Below are 17,821 nucleotides of genomic sequence, written 5' to 3'. Positions count from 1 at the left end.
GGCTCCAGTGAAAAGTCTGTGCCAGGGCCCCAACTATAATGTATTATGTTTTATAGTACTAGTCTTCTCATATGGGAAAGTGACACCTTATGGGCCCCCAAAGCCTCTTGGGCCTGGTTGCGATCGTACCCTCTGCACCCCCTCAAGTTACGCCCCTGACCACGGATCTACCCACACCGTAGGTGCCTCTATTGGAAGTGAGGGTATAATAACTTTTATTTCCCTAATATGCTAATTTTCTAAAGAGGCTACTCGGGCTTGGATTAGCCGCAGCTACTCTACACGGCACGGATACTCCACACCCCAGTAGCCTCTTTGATCCTCCTACCAGATATCTTCGGCGCACTGCTGTGCACCCTCGTCCGCGAAGCTGCAGTTCTGCGTGTGTTCAGTAGCTCTGGCCTCGGAGCAGTGACCGTGCATGAGCAGAACGCCAGCTTTGTGGACAAGGGCACGCAGCTCCTCATAGCTGCGCGCCAAAGATATCTGATAGGAGGATCAAAGAGGCTACTGGTGCATGGAGTATGCGCGCCATGTAGCCTCTGCTCCAGCTACTCCATGCCCCAGTAGCCTCTTTAGAAAATTGGCATCTTAGGGAAATAATAATTATAAAAAGATTGCGGGACGCGAGGATTAGACCTTAAAAGGGCTATCCTCACTTCCAATAGAGACACCTACGACCCGATCTACCTTCATAGGAAAATCCGTGGTGGTAGGTTTCCCTTAAGATTTGTGCTCTGCTTAATATAAGTTACTACAGTATTTAAATCAAACTTAAAAAAGGTAAGGTATAATTGTAAAATAAAGTACTGCACAGGCCCAAACATTCCAATTTAGATATACAGGATACAATCCGCTACTTAAAAAAATTCTTTAACTTGTTTAACTTTTCATGCAGAAATCAAAGAAACTGTCATTTGATAGAGGTGGAAATTCCAAGTAATTTTTTCTTAATAAAGAATCCTCCAATTTATGTAAGTTTATTAAAATATAAATGACTGTATAATTGAACACATTTGTAATCTTTGTGTGAGTAAACATGTGGTCCCTAATTCAAGGACTAGTCCCAGAAGCACATCTCTGCCTGCAGTGACCTCTAGTGAAGCTATCTGGATGCTATTACTTTAGTCCCAGGCTGCAATGAGTTTGCAGTATACAATCACATGGCTCCGCGGCTGCACTTTTGTCGGGTTTCCCGACTTATTCCGTTTTGCACCGAATCCCGCTGGGATTTTGGCGCATGTGATCGGATTTTGGCCCAATCACGCCGGCTTTCACGCGACAGAAATCTCGGGGAGTGGCATAACTTGAAGTTGGTGGGCCCCAGTATAAAATGTGTGCCAGGCCCCCCATTATAATGTATGTGTGCCAGTCCCCCCATTATAATGTATGGCTTATAGTATTAGTCTTGTCATATAGGAAAGGTGCACCTTATGGGCTCCCTAGGCGTCTTCATCAAACTTGCATGACTCTTGACGATGCCTATATGTTAAGGAAAAGGTATTTCCTTCAATTTGATTCACCCCAAAACCGACACAAGAATAGATTGCAGCCTCTTGGATAACGTTCCTCTACTTCAGTCTTTATTGTGTCCATGAACTCCTGTCCCACATCTGGCCACACGGAGAGCCACTAATCACAGGCCAGCTTTATTTGATCATAATAATCTTAAATAAATGAAAGTGACATCAGTAATTGGAATAAGGATCTGTAGAAAGCTTGTAACTGACCTGTCTTGGATAAATGTGTACTGCACAGGATGAGACGGGTCATTTGTAGGTGTAGCCCAACATTTCTCCAATCTTATTATTAAATGTCCTGGAACCTGTAAAATGATCTCATATGAGGATTGATATTACTAGTACTACATGTCTGCCCCAGTGAGAAGCATCTCTACCAGGAGGGGGCAGCAGAGACTTATATTTCATGATGAACATATCACACATATAACTTTGCTAAAAAATGTGATGAGGCAGCACTCTGGTACATATAAAGGTGGTCTTTTATTCACCCATGGTATTATAATGCACCTTATATTGCCATGGGTGAATAAAAGACCACCTTTATATCTACCGGAGTGCTGTCTCATCACATTTTTTTTGATATTAGACCTTACAAACCTGCCGATCAAGGTGTTTCGAGGTCTGCACCCACCTTTGGACTTGATCCATTATACTTGCTGTGCTGCTCCATAATCGGACTGTTCACACATATAACTAAATATTCCCTAACTCTAAAATATAATATTAATTAAATGTAATAGTATGCAGCATGCATATACAGAGGAAAAAAACAAACCATGCAAATAATACTACTAACACTACTACTTTTAGGATTTGGTTATAGAATGAACTTTTGTAAAATAATGTAATGTTTCTTTTTTTAAGGAAATCTATCATTAAAATCCATCATTTTAAACCAGGGACATATATCCAGGCACTGTGACTGTGGTAATCTTCTTATTTTTGTTATCCATGGTCTCTTTCCTTCTAAAGCCAACTTAAAATTATGCTAATGAGTCTGAGTCCCTCAGTGATGTCTTTTTATTGGTTGTTACAATGAGTAGAGCGGATTTCCCCTTCCCTAGTATTGGCATTTCATGTCTCTTAGCCATGCTCCCTTTCTAGACTTTTTAGGGAAAGTGAAAACAGGTAATACATTTGGGGAGTGTTACCAGAGTCCCTCTATGCTGCAGCTTCACAGGCTATTATATTTTAAGGGAGCACTCACCCCACACACACACACTGGGGCTTATTTACTAAGGGTCGCACTTTCATTGGATTTTCCGACTTTTTGGGAGATTTGCACGGCTGTGACAGGTATTTAGCAGGTGATTTTGTTGCATTCTGTGACAGGTATTTAGCAGGTGATTTTGTTGCATGCTGTGACAGGTATTTAGCAGGTGATTTTGTTGCATGCTGTGACAGGTATTTAGCAGCGGATTTTGGCGCAGCTGCATCGGCTTTCATGTCACAGAAATCGGGGCTGGGACGTCGGATGATCCGACTGATTTGGACTGAGTGCGGAATTTAACATTCAAATTGTATCGCATTCCAATGCACTTACATACACCGGGAAGATGAAGGTGAACTCTGTCGGACTTGAGCGGGGAAGCAACACATACAGGATATGGGGCGCACAATCTAATTGAAATGCAGCACAGTGCATAATATACAGATAATACACTTTCGGTGAACTCCTCCGGACAGGTAAGTAAATGTGCCCCGCTGTGTGCTGAGACCTTCTCTCCTGCTGTGAGATAACATTGGGCAGAGGGAGGGGGAAGTGCTAAGAGAGCAGAGGGGATAGTGAAACCACCTGTGAAGATGCAGCACAGAGGTGCTCTGGTAAAACCCCCATAGCAATTCTGGCTCTTAGCATAATTTTACAAGTTGATTTTAGAAGGAAGGAGACATTGGATAACAAATATAAGATTACCACAGTGATTATGCCTGGACCTATGAGTAGGTGTCCCTGGTTTATTATGCTGGGTTTTGAAGGTAGATTTCCTTTAACACATGAAGTGTTGAATATAACCTGATTAAAAATCGCTTACAATAACGTCATAGATTTTATATTTGTTGGAAATGACAAGGCCACTAGGAGGTGCTGGCTTAGGATGGTGGGTGACCTGATAGAGGAGTATATTTGAATCTGGTACACAGTGTTATTGGTACAGTATATAATCTGGAAACTCCCTCTAAACCAGTTGTCTCCTTTGCTCTATTAGCTCAGTCTTTGTAATACATGGGGGCCCTTATTGAAGACCTCGAGCTGGAGCACACAGTGGCTTCAAGGATCATATCTGTAGGACTTTGTATATCTATGCATTGCATGGAATTCCAGTTTATGTAATGCTACCTATAGCTCCCGGTGTTTCCCCGCATAGTAAATAACTGCGCTTCCCTATAATAAAATAGAATCTGTTAACAAAAAATATTATATATCTATCTTTCTGTATGTATATCATGGCCTTTTCTACTACCAGGTGAGATATGACTTTGCCCAGGCTGATGTGCACCACAGGGGCACAAGACATGCTGCTATAGTCAGTGGGGCACATGTACTTACCGGGTCACCGGAGTTCACTGAAAGTGCATTGTCCGTCTATAATGCAGCGTAGACACTTCTTAAATACCTGTGCAAGCCGTTTTAGCCATGAAGAACATGAACAGGCTGACTGAAGTGCCCCAGTGTGCCCCTCTCTCCCACTCCAGAACACACACCCTCAGCTTTCTATATCAGATGAAGGCTGCATTCTCTTATTTCCCCTGTGGTGCTGCAGAGAAAGTAAGCAATTCCTGTTGGATTCTCCCACAGATTCCATTGGTGGCTGGGGGCAACATACTGTGACGCTGGAGACATTCAATTTTCATTCTTTTTACAGTTTTCACTGTACAGTACGAACGCCTTTTAATATCTTCATAGAGGGTGTAGAGGTAAGTATAGAGCAGTGATGGCAAACCTATGGCCAGGGTGCCAGAGGTGGCACTCGGAGACATTTCTGTGGGCACCCGGGCTGTCGCTCAGGGACAAAGTTCACCATACAGGACTTGAATCTTCCTGCACTCCTAGACAATTGAGGTGCGGCTCTTGGCACTATTTTAAGGTGACTTATCTTTGACTGATTGGAACTGCAAGAGGAGTAAGAAGGTGTGAACAGGGCCAGAATATTTTTGGAGGTCCTACTGCTGGCCGCACGATTCTTCCTGTACAGAGAGACCCTGGAGAGAAGCTACAATGATATCTGAATTTGCCCTCCTGCTTTCAACTGTATTGGTGTCCTCAGGGGGGCGATATTATTGAATGTTGTGGAACAACAGAGAGCAATAAGTTGCTGTTTAAATTGTCATGTTGGCACTTGATGGTAAATAAGTAGATTTTGGTTGTAGTTTGGGCACCCGGTCTCAAAAAGGTTCGCCATCACTGGTATAGAGTAACGGTGTGAAATGTCAGTGACCAATCTAGTTGGATGTCTGCTGTAGAATACTGGTATGTTGTTAGAGGGATTGTACCAACTTCAGTTTTTATCCTCTACCTGTGTGTCCAGTAGTTGTATAAAAAACAAATATCACTTTAGAAAATCAGTTTCAAAGGGATATTCAGATCAGTTGTATAAAGTCACAGAGATGGAGAGGCAGGGGTGCACCTGCCAGGAGGAGAGTAGATCCTTTTGCCTCAGGGGTGCATGACCAGGGGCGCACCTGCCATGAGGCGAGTTGAGAATCTCGCCTCAGGCGGCACGCCTCCTGCTGAACCGAGGGGGCGGCACCGTGCTCCCACCAGCCGCCCGCACCGTTCTCCTGCCCGCCCCATTCTCCGACCCGCGCTCCGGCCGTCACCAAGGCTCCCTGCGCCAGCCGGCACAGAGCTGCTGCCCGTCCCTTCTGCCGGCCGACACCGGGTTCCCGGCCGACACGCACCGAGCTCCCGTCCGCATGGCTTCCGGCCAGCACCATCCTCCCGCCCGTGCTCTGGCCGCCCACTCCCCCTTGCCTGCCGGAACCAAGCTGCCAGCCGCACATGCTACTGCCCGTCGGCCGTAACCATGCGACCGCCTGCAGGCCACCACCATTCTCCTGCCCGTGCTCCCGCCGGGACCGAGCTCCTGGCCAGCACGCACCGATCTTCAGGCCGTCCAGCACCGAGCTCCAGTCCACACGCTGGCCTGTCCGCTGGCACCATGGGATTGTCCGCTGGCCTGCACCGAGTGCCCGGCCACCGGTATCCCCCACTGTCAGGACCATAAAGGAAGGTAAAGTAACTTTATCTGTGCTTACATATATGTGTTTGTGTATATATGTGTATATATGTGTATGTGTTTATGGGTATATATGTGTATATATGTGTATGTGTTTATGGGTATATATGTGTATGTGTATATATGTGTATGTGTGTGTGTATAGATGTGTATGTGTGTATGTGTGTATATATGTGTATGTGTGTGTATATAAGTGCATATGCTGTATGAGTGTTATGTATATTCTGTATATATGTGTGTGTGTGTGTATGTATATTTGCTGTATGTATGTGCAGTGTGTGTTTATGCTGTATATACTGTTTGTATATGTTTGTATATATGCTGTATGTATATGCAGTATTTGTGATATTTATCAGGGCTTCTATTTGTTACTACATGGCGGCATGCTGTATGCATTTTATACTACACGGCGGTATGCTGTATGCATTTTATACTACACGGCGGTATGCTGTATGCATTTTATACTACATGGCGGTATGCTGTATGCATTTTATACTATATGGCGGTATGCTGTATGCATTTTAAACTACATGGCGGTATGCTGTATGCATTTTAAACTACATGGCGGTATGCTGTATGCATTTTCTACTACATGGCGGTTCGCTGAATTTTTTTTTACTACATGGCGGCATGCTGTATGCATTTTATACTACATGACGGTGCATTGTATGCATTTTATACTATATGGCGGCACCCTGTATGCATTTTGTGGTGCTTTATTTTAAAGGGCAGTAACTCCGGCCAAGATGCGCGATCTCGGGAACGAGGCCGGAGTTACTGCGGGGTAGGCGGGGGAAAGCAGCTACTGGGGCGTGGAGTAGCCGCGCCGTGTAGCCTCGTGTCCGGCTACTCCACGCCCCGGTAGCCGCTTAATTAAATTAACATATTAGGGCAATAAAGTTTATGCTAGGCTAGCGGGGACGTGAGGATTAGCTCTAAAAAGGGCTATCCTCACGTCCCATACATCCACCTACCACCCGATCTACCTTTATAGGTAGATTCGTGGTGGTAGGTTCCCTTTAACACCAAATCAATATGATGGATCTTGTTCTGACACTCCCAGATATATTACATTACATATATGGGGGGGGGGGGGGGCGTCTCTCTATGGCTCGCCTCAGGCAGCAGAAAGGCTTGGTTCACCCCTGTGCATGACCTTCAGAAAGACGGTAACGTCATGGGGTCAGTCATCTGCAAGAAAGCAGGACCATTTCTATAGTTCATCTCAGACCACATGGTTCATCCCTTTGGATTGCATGGTGCGAAAGTTAAGCTCTGCTTCTGAACACCCATCCTCTCTGATTGATATCCTAAATGTCCATCTAGAGGTCCTTCTCTAGACCTGCCAAGTTGCCATGAAATACAGATTTTTTTGCAAAACTCTAAGGGAATGATGGCTTTTAAGATAGCCTTGAACCAGATTCATTAAAATGACTATAAACTTACCATAAAAACTCTGACAAATATGTTGTCATCAAGTTTAAGAGAAGGGACTGTGGTCCACATGTCCTGAAATTCTTCATCCTTGTACAGCATCATGGAGACAGAAAAGTTTCCATCTTCTGTAGTCAAAGTTATTGTTCTGAAAATTGGACCAAAAATTTTAAATGATGTACATCATTTACCAAAGATGTCCAAATAAAATGTAAAGATGTTGTCCATAGCAACCACCTATTCTATTCTTTTCCATTTGAAATTGATTGCGTAATGTCCCAAGGGAGGTAATTACAATATTCAGCATCTAGTTAGCTACCTGGTAGGGGTTTGGCCAGTTCTCCCTTGCCACCTTTAAGCCTTCATCACCTTTAAGGCTGTAATCCCCCCCCCTGGGTTTTATCTAACCTAAGCTATAGCTATCCCAAATTCACTCCCTGCTACCATCTACTAAGGAGTATGCACATCTTCCACATAGGTGTTAGTGATATTGATGTTATGACTTGAATTTGTATCTTTACCTGCTAAGCTAAGGTGTTTATTGGCTGGCTTCAACTCAGGCTCTTGAAGTGAGCTCTGCAAAATATTTTTGGGTTGTTCTATTCTTGTGATCGCACCTCTGCATGCTGTACCAGATTGTTGCCCAAGCAGCAGAGCCAACTTGGGTCCCATTGCTAGTCCACTGACACCAATGTGCAGGACTGAGGTAGTACCAATTGCTAACCAAAACTGGGATCAACTAGCCACTCAACCAAGAACTTTGCCTGAGCTTGCCTCCAGGAAGAACTGTTGTCAGCCTGTTGCTGCTTCTGTTCTGGACTGTGTACCACTGAAGAACTGTGAGTTTTTGTAGGATCCCCATTGTCCAGTGTGATCCCTGGCCCGCCACTAACATCACCAGCCTCCCCTTTAACTTCTGCCTAGGGTTCCATAGCTCATACACCAGGAGTGCCCCAAAGGGAATCCCTTATTTACATTGCAACCACCCCCTGGTGCTAGTCTGCACTACAGCCAGAGTCGCCGTCCCTGGGAATCTAGCTGTTCAAACATTGTGGTTAGGCCGCGGTGGGGTAATGTTGCAATTGCCCATGGCAGCTGAACTTTCGTTCACAGGTTTATACTCAAAACTATGCCATTTTTTCCTGGCAGCCGTGCTTCCTGCCAGGTGCTTCAAGAGGCTAAAGTATGTTAAATATCCCCCAGTGTGCTCATCATGCTGTGACCATGCAAGTCAATGGGGTCCAACAATAGCTGCAATTTGTGTGGCTATCTTATAGCCTAAAATATCATGAGGACTTAGGAGAAAAGAACACAAATGTGCACATTTTAGACACTATGGCCCACATTTATTAAAAACTGTGCAAACTTCACTGTGTGCAGTTTACCTGTAGAGGGTGCAGTTTTCCTGTATAGTGTGCATAGGGGGTGACAGATTCATCAAATGTGGCGCACGTTCTTCATGAATGTGGCACTCTCTCCACTGCCCCAACAGAGTGCACCAACTTTTTTTTTGGTGCACCTTTAACAACATAATTCTTTCGGACTTTGCATAATAAAAGTGTTGCACGGCCCTTTCAGTGCAGAAATTTTGTGTTGCATCAGATATAGTGCAGCTGCGCCACAAATGTGTCTCAGACACTTTATAAATACATGTGCCGGCAGTGTGCACTAAAAGAATGTGCAAAGTCAGATAGAGAACTTTCACAGAGTCTTTAATAGATGTGGACCTATACCTCAGGTTTAGCCTGGTTTATAACTGAATTTGCTTTATTTGAGCTTTATTCTGTTTTAAACCCATGAATGACTACGGCGAATCCACGTACATTACCATAAGAATGAAAAAAAATGAACACTTACCTAATATCAACACTGATCCTGCTCTCCCCATTTGGCTGCTGCACCATGTAATTTATTGGGTAGCGACAAGAAAAAGTAATATTAATATATGACCTTGTGACCACATCAGAAGAATTGCTGTGTATAGTGTTGATAAATACAATGTGGGATTCATCCGATGCCTGTAACACAAAAGGGTAGACAGCGTCTTGAGAAATGGAATGAAAACGTAATAAAATGTATAATTACCGAATTTAATTCCAATATTGTTAGCGTGGTGTTGTAGGATTTCCACAATGATTCACTATAATCTGATGCATGAAAGTGAAAATCATGTATATAACTGGAGTGACCAGCTAAAGCAACAGGGTGAGGTATTGGTATCACAGTGGGCCACATTTAATTACCCGGTCCCGATGAGTTCACAGAAAGTGCATTTGGAGATCATTGCTCCACAACAAACAAAAAAAACTGACCCCAGACAAAGTATGCTGAGGAAACTTTTTCTAGAAATGATAGTACTCTTACTACATATATGTCAGGATCAGGGGTAGTGGACCACCGCGAGGGATGACAGAAACCGACACCTTGGAGTCGAGTCTAAGTGGCAACCGGTTTTTACCAGAGCCCCAAAGCAGGTTGGACTTGCTGCGAAAGGATACCACCAGGTCGCTCCACAGAAGCAACTTTGCTCGCTGTGGTGGCCAAGACAAGGTACAGAATCGTAAGGCTGTGATGAAGTTGTGGATAGACTGGAGATCAGAACAGGCGGCATGGGATCGGAGTCAGACTGGAGATCAGAACAGGCGGCATAGGATCGGAGTCAGACTGGAGATCAGAACAGGCGGCATGGGATCGGAGTCAGACTGGAGATCAGAACAGGCGGCATAGGATCGGAGTCAGACTGGAGATCAGAACAGGCGGCATGGGATCGGAGTCAAAGACAAAGCAGAAGGTGAGGCCTGGCAGGAGCGTAGTCAAGAACGGAATCAGAGTTACAACAGGAAATCACACTAAACCCACTAGGAACGGGAAACAAGCTTTCTCTAAGGCACAAGGCTCAAAGATCCGGTAGGGGATACAGGAAGAGGCCGGCAAGCACCAATCATCGGTGCGCTGGGCCTTTAAATCATCCAGAGCCAGCGCACGTGCCCTAAGAGGCGGAGATTCATGCGCCAGAGGGCAGGGACCGCCGCTGGAACGGGGGAGGGCAAGAGCTGCCCCTGGTCTCCAGGGGCATAGGGAGGCACATGGGTGCACCTGGTACCCAGGACATGATAATATACATATACACCCGTGATAATATACATACATACATATACATATGTGATCAGGTCATACATAATTTACCATTATAGTTCCACAATCTGTAAAGTTTGTCTGAATGCTGAATATAAAGGAATCACCAGTTTCTCTTCCTCGACATTCTGGGTCGTTCAGGTGCAGATCAGAAATCTGAAGGAGACATTGAATGTAGAAAGGATAAAGGTGAAATAGAGAAATTGTAGCAGATTTTATATTGGTAAATTATCATTTGATTATTAATTTATTAAGCACCATTCATTTCATGCTACTGTAAATTCTAGGGTTCACATACATTAAATGAAGATGAGAATAAATCAAAGTGTAAAAGACACAAGAATATATTCCAGCGTATAAGACAACCTGGTGTATAAGACGACCCCCCTACTTTCCTGTTAAAATATAGAGTTTAAGATATATTCGCCATATAAGACTATCCCTTTTCCAACGCATACAAAACACCGGTAAAAATTTAAAAAAAAACAGATTTGAATTTAACATGGTCCTTTTTTAAATTTAAATTCTTATGACATGCAGGTATATAGCAGGAAAACTGTCGCTCATAAACATAAGGCATACAACAACAACATTACCATCGTCCATTTTACTGTAAATGTTACCATACTGTACCTTAAATTTTTATTTTATTAAATATTCCATGCCATGTACTCAGAAGCGGGAAAAAAATTCCAAATGCAATGAAAATGGTGAAAAAACGCATTTGCGCCATTTTCTTGTGGGCTTGGATATTACGTCTTTCACTGAGCGCCCCAAATGACATGTCTACTTTATTCTTTGGGTCGGAACGATTAAGGGGATACCACATTTATATAGGTTTTATAATGTTTTCATACATTTACAAAAATGAAAACCTCTACAAAAATTTTTTTTTTGATTTTGCCAATTCTGGCGCTAATAACTTTTTTGTACTTTGCTGTACGGAGCTGTGGGTGGTGTCATTTTTTGTGAAATTTGATAATATTTTCAATGATATCATTTTTAGGACTGTACGACCTTTTGATCACTTTTTATAGATTTTTTAATATTTTTCAAAATCGCAAAAAAGCGCCATTTTCGACTTTAGGCGTTTTCTTCCGTTACAGGGTTAAACGCATTGAAAAAACGTTATCTTATTTTGATAGATCGGGCATTTTCGGATGTGTCGATACCTGATGTGTTTATGATTTTTACTGTTTATTTATATTTATGTCAGTTCTAGGGAAAGGGGGGTGATTTGAAATTTTAGGTTTTTTTATTATAATTTTTTTTTTTACTTTTTTTTATTTTTATTTATACTATTTTTCAGACTCCCTAGGTTACTTTAACCCTAGGTTGTCTGATCGATCCTATCATATACTGCCATACTACAGTATGGCAGTATATGGGGATTTTCCTCCTCATTCATTACAATGTGCTATCAGCACATTGTAATGAAGGGGTAAAAACGAAAGACCCGGGCTACCATGGAGACGGATCGCCGCCCCTGATGACGTCATGGGGAGCGATCCCAGGTAAGATGGTGGCGCCCATGCGCCGCTATCTTTTTGAGGCTGGCGGCAGCTTTGCCGGCAGCCATCGCTGTGAAAACACCCGCGATCGGTGCTAGCACCGATCGCGGGTGTTACCGGTAAGCCTTTGCTGCAATATGCAGCAAAGACTTACCGGCTATGGAGAGGGCTCAGCCCGTGAGCCCTCTCCATGCAGTGCGACCCGACCGCCGCCGTGAATACACGGCGGGCGGTCGCGAACTGGTGTCAATTACCGGCATATAAGACTACCCCAGACCAGACAGAAGATTTTTCAGTCTTCAAAAAACGTCTTATACGCCGGAATATATGGTAAGTTAAAAGAAGCAGGACCCTGTACATAAGAGCTCCTGAGTCCTGAGGAGGGTAGATAGAAAAACTAGATGAGGGAGTTGGAGTATAGAAGGCGGAGGACAGTCTGACACATTCTGTTAGAGAGTCCAGAGTATGGGGTGCATAGGAGAAGTCCTGGAGGCAGGCGTAAGAAGAACAAATACTAGAAGAGTAAAAAATAAGGTCTTGTAAGCAATGGAGATGAACAGTGTTGGTTGATTAGATCCAATATATATGGAGGGGACAGGTTGAGGACAGCTTTACAGGACAAGGTTAATATTGGCTATTACCCTGAATTTATTGTGCAGTGGGTAACCAGTGGGGGGACTGGCAGAGAGGAGAGTTGAGTAATGTGGAGAGAGATGGATTAGCCGGGCAGCAGAGTTAAATATGGATTGTAGCTGTGTGAAGAGAATTATGAAAATTGATGCAGTAGTCCAAGCAGGTGATGATGAGGGCATAGGCTTGCCATTTAAAGATTTAGTTGAGGAAGGATGTCAGAGATGTTTTTGAGGTGGAGGTGGCAGGATGACATCATTAGAAAGGGATGAGGTGAAATAGTAATGGACATTGAAGTTGTGGTTGAATATGTATGATGAGATTGTAGAAAGAACCTAATAAGTGTGGCCAAGGGATGATACAGCATATGTAACAGGAGAGAATAGTCAACATTATCAAAGGTAGAGGACAAATCAAGAAGCAGAGTAGTGTTGACTGGCCTTGGCATACAGTAGGTCATTAAATACTTTGGTAAGGATATTTTAATTGAAGTCATGGAGTTGGGAAACCAGATTGTAATTATGCATAGAGTGAGTGTAGGAAAGGTGGATGATGGGTCAAGAGGATGGGTATGACAACTGCATGTTTAAGGGAACAGTGTTAGTCTTTAGTAAAAGTTTGAAGAGGTGAGTTAGAACTAGGATAAGTACACTCAGCATACATGTACATCAAACATGTCTAGAGTATTTCAAGTCAAGGGGTTTAAGATTTTATTTTACATGGTTTCTCTGTTATAATTGTGCTTAAAGGGAACCTGTCATCAGAAATGGTCCCAATAAACCACTACTATTTCATGTCAAGCAGCTGAACACCTTCCAGATCATGTTTCTTTCATGGCTCAGTGTGGTTCTATCATGCAGAAGATCTACTTTGAAGTGAGATGTAAACTGGTATAAGAGGTGGAGAGTTTCACATTGACGTTAAGCTCCTCCACATCCTCCCATGTGATTGACATCATGCACCGGACTTCAGTATATCTGCATAGAGAGATTCCTGGATGCAGGACTATCTATTACAGTGAAAGGGGCGTTTTATGCAGGCTTGACTTCATTGCTAAATTCTCCGCCTCCTTGACTTTATACAACCAGTTCACATCTCACTTCAAAGCTGATTTTCGGGATGATGCCACTATACGGGACCATGAAAGAAACATGATCTGAAATGTGTTTAGCTGCATGACAGCATACTAGTAGTGGTTTTTTGGCTATTAGGTCAATATGGCAGCTACTCCCTCGGACCGCCTCTCCCAAACCTTAGCCCTTAGCCGTGCTTTATGCAGCAGTAACTATAAAAATGGGGTAGCGCTAGGAGCTGCTTACTTAAGTAAGGGTGACAGGTCCTCTTTAAGTTGGAACATTTATATTTATACTGGCAAAATACTTTTCCCAGTGACAATTGTATTTTAAAAAAATGTGTGCTATTGTGGAAACAAGGATTAGCAATAAAGCTTCATTACAGACACCTTACAGCTGATCATTGCAGCCGGGGACTAAAGTAAAGCATCCAGACAGCGTCACCAGAGGTCACAGGGGGCAGAGAGGTCTGTCTGTAACTAGGTGTCATCTGTAAACTGGGTGTCCTTAAGTCAGGGATTGCATGTACTATGTTTTCCCGCACAAGGATTACAAATGTGTTCAGTTATACAGTAATTTATATTTTAATAAACTTACATAAATTGGAGGAGTCTTTGTCAAGAAAAAACTACTTGGGATTTCCACCTCTATCAAATCCTTTGTACAAATGACAGTTTCATTGATTTCTGCATGAAAAGTTGGACAAGTTAAAGATTTTTTTTTATATAAAACATTCATAGAACATACTACACATTTAAAGAAACCAAAGATGTGTGAACTTTTAAAGGGAACCTGTCAGGTGTATTTTCCACCCTGGTCAGTTCCCATGCTACCCATGACCAAGAGATATGTTGCTGTAAAGACAATTTGCAGACATGTAAATCCTAAATTATACCTTGTTGGATATTACTGGCATAGCCATCACTTACTGATGTCCTCCTAAACTGCAATCGGAAATGCATGATTTAGTGCAATGACTGTATGACTAAATGAAGCTACTTCCTGCCCCCATCACTAGTTATTGTAAACTTCAAGGTTTTCAAAGATTCGAACTTGACTTTTCAACAACTTAAAGCTTAGTAATGGGCACCTTAGGAGAGATCATTACTTGAGTTTGCAATGTTGGGATTGGTTCATTCTAAAGAAGGCATCTGACAAGTTCCCTTTAATGCTATCTTCATATCCAGATTGGGCTCCACACTGCCATAACCATGACAACTTTGTGATTATGACTATAGGGCAATACTAAGTATAGTTCCATTGAACTACATTTAGACTACGATATAGATAGAACAGTTGAGTGATCATGTTTGCAGATCAGGTTCTGACATCATGGCCTCAGTTACAAATAAATTAGGTAAAAATTATTTGAAGCTTTTTGTTGATATACTATGACTGGCCTAAAAGTATCAGTAGAGACAATTTCCTAGTGTCCAGCTTCACTACACCAGTATCTTCATTCAATAATGAGAGTTGTCATGGACACCACGTTTATGGGGATCATAACAAAAGTGAATGGAGTCAGGCTGCTTGTTTAATGTACTTTGTTCCCATCAGACTCCACATCATAGGTTCTAAGTGGTTGTGATATATTTCACCAAAATTAATTACTAATTTCTAGTAATAGCTTAGACATGATTAAACAAAGTATTCCAGCGGTTTTCAGCATACAAAGCTGCACTGAGTGTTAGATAGCAGCCCTGGAGATCTGTGTAACCATACCTTTGTATGTGTCGTCAGTAGCTAGAGGACCCCTTTTTGAGATCTGGCAGAATAGAACCTTCCCTCTGCTCTGATTCTATAGCAGGATTCTGGTTAGATATCACAGCAGAAGCCTGTGCACCTAGAATTCTGGAACATATTTACATATTTTACAGTGCTGTTACCACTAGCAACTCATATAAAAGTATCATTATAAAGATCTCCAGAGCTACTAACCGAGGCTACATTCACATCTGGTGTTTTAGATATATTCAACTTGTATGTTAGGAAAGCTCCCTGTGTACCCTATGTATATGCTGAACATGTCCATAAACACAAACTTGTAGATCGAAACCTCTGTTTGTCCTCTGTCTCAGTATAGGTTGCATCAGGCAGTAAATATAGGATGACAAGCTTTTCAGACTATGCATTTTCATCCTGCAGCCTACTGTAAAAAGTATACTATTATAAAAGTAGGCCATTATTTCCTATGGGGGACAGATAGCACTGTGTGCTATCCATTTGCAGACATCAGAAATTGGCCTAATAAAACATTAGCCTTATATTGTCAAACATCTTCAAAATCATGTTTCCTTCATGACCCAGGGTGTTGGCATCATCCAGAAAATCTACTTTCAAGTGAGTTGTAAAGTGGTTATACAAAGTTAAAGAGTTAGAGATTTTAACATTGAAGTCAAGCTCTCTTCTCTTCTGTGACTGACATCATGCGCTGGACTTCAGGAGATCTGGTCAGTGATATCTCTGGATGTAGGACCATCAAGTACAGTGATGGGGGCGTTCTCCGGCAATGAATTTCAGTATTGAACTCACCTCCTTCTTGAGGTTATATAACCAATATAACCAATTTACATTTCAGTTCAGAGTACATTTTCAGGATGATACCACTACACTGGTCATGATAGAAACATGATCTAGAAGGTGTTCTGCTCCTTGACAACATACTGGTAGTGGTGTCAATTTCTGCTGACAGGCTCCCTTTAAGTCAGTTTCATAATTCCTCTATGCTATGAAATGCGGTGAGCTGACAATGTGCTTAGAGTATCAGGGTTCAGGTTTTATCTACACTTTTATTTAGCTTCTGAATGTTCTACTAGTATCTGACACATAGAAAAGGGGAAAAGGGCTGAACAAAAGGACCTATTCCACTATAAAAGTATAAAGTGGGTAACACTGTTGCCATCCGTTGTAAGGATACACTGTAAGAATACTCACATTTCCAAACCCCCACTGATCCGGTTTCACTGCTCCTTATCACACTCTGTACTTTCCATGCAGAGAGTAAGCACTGAGTAAGCAGATACAGAAGTAATGGGGGGCTCAGTGAGATGGGTAGGGCACTTGTACTTTTTAAACCCATTCTAAAATGTTATAAAGAAATGTCTCTTTGTCTGGACAACACCCTTAACTTACTTTAAATTTGTTATTTATTAACAATTTCTCAAAATGATAGTACTCATCCATGTAATAGTTATTGCCTTTGGGAAAAGAATATTATATCATTCAGTTCTCAATGTTCTTTCACTGTGTTCTTCTCCAACCTCCCCCACCAACCAATTGTCCTTCAAGTACAGGCTGCCATAAAACCCTCTGTGTGTTTAGACTGTATACATCTCCAACATTGCATACAAATACAATGAAACCTTTCCAAAAGACCACCTATCTGAAAAAAATACCCTTTATTTAGACCACATTCATTGGACATAAATGTTTTCAAGATATATATTTTAGTTCCACAATCTGAACTCTTTGTGTTTCAAGGGCAAGAAGGGCCAGGAGGTCATTCCACACTATTTTTGGTAAAGAAGGGGGTCACATACATACATTGCCTTTTTACTAGTATCAATCACCAGGGACAATTCCCTTTTATTTAGATGCTGCTGGAGTGATTACAACTCCTTCCTAATTCTATAAACCACTATAGATGGTGTGAACTTTACATGGCCTACTATGGCATGAAACTTATGGTAACCAACATAATAGAAATGGGAACAATCTTAACTTTTATGTTGAAGGAAGAGAACAGGGACATAAAAAGAGTATTTTGCTTTATGGAGTATTGGGGCAACTTAATGTAATGTATCAAAGGACATTTACCAAAATCAAGTATAATAAACCAGGGACTTTTACTCATAAATTCAGGCACTGAGACTGTGGTAATCTCTTATATTTGTTATCCATGTCCTCCTTCCTTCTAAAATCAACTATGAAACTATGCTAATGAGGCTGAGGGGGCATTACCATAGCACTTCCCCCATCTGGCTGTCTGCTGTAATCTCACGCAGTAGAAGGAGGAAAGTGCTCCTGCCCAGTGTAACAGTTTGTGAAGATACAGCATTGAGGAAATCTTATAACTACAGAGCCTTTCTGATTCATTAGCATAATTTTAAAAGTTGATTTCAGAATGGAGGCCATGTGCCTGGATCTATCAGTAACTGCCCCTGGTTTATTATACTGTGATTGTAGAGACTTCCTTTAAGTTGTTACAGCTGGCAGAAGGAATGACAGTTTATCCACATATATAGCACGATTCCATGTTAGGAGCAACATTCCTAGTG

At 42.2% G+C, this 17,821-nt stretch overlaps 1 protein-coding gene and 1 long non-coding RNA gene across 2 annotated transcripts in view; one reads left to right on the top strand and one right to left on the bottom strand.

Annotated features, from left to right (window-relative positions):
- Positions 1 to 17,821, top strand: part of LOC140121321 (uncharacterized) — a 40,945-nt gene that overhangs the window by 18,815 nt on the left and 4,309 nt on the right. The gene's annotated exons all lie outside the window — the stretch shown is intronic.
- LOC140121320 (uromodulin-like) overlaps positions 1 to 17,821 on the bottom strand; it is a 29,290-nt gene that overhangs the window by 10,627 nt on the left and 842 nt on the right. The window contains exons 2-6 of the mRNA XM_072140734.1: positions 14,142 to 14,230; positions 10,382 to 10,486; positions 9,053 to 9,213; positions 7,208 to 7,343; positions 1,731 to 1,825 (exon numbers count right to left, since the gene is read on the bottom strand). Of these exons, the coding sequence (XP_071996835.1) occupies positions 1,731 to 1,825; positions 7,208 to 7,343; positions 9,053 to 9,213; positions 10,382 to 10,486; positions 14,142 to 14,230 (586 nt within the window). The remainder of the gene's footprint in view (positions 1 to 1,730; positions 1,826 to 7,207; positions 7,344 to 9,052; positions 9,214 to 10,381; positions 10,487 to 14,141; positions 14,231 to 17,821) is intronic.

Source organism: Engystomops pustulosus, chromosome 3 (assembly GCF_040894005.1).
Source record: "Engystomops pustulosus chromosome 3, aEngPut4.maternal, whole genome shotgun sequence".
In the NCBI taxonomy this organism is placed as follows: domain Eukaryota; kingdom Metazoa; phylum Chordata; class Amphibia; order Anura; family Leptodactylidae; genus Engystomops; species Engystomops pustulosus.
The sequence above is the reverse complement of the archived record's forward strand: the minus strand, read 5'-3'. Positions and strand labels throughout refer to the sequence as shown.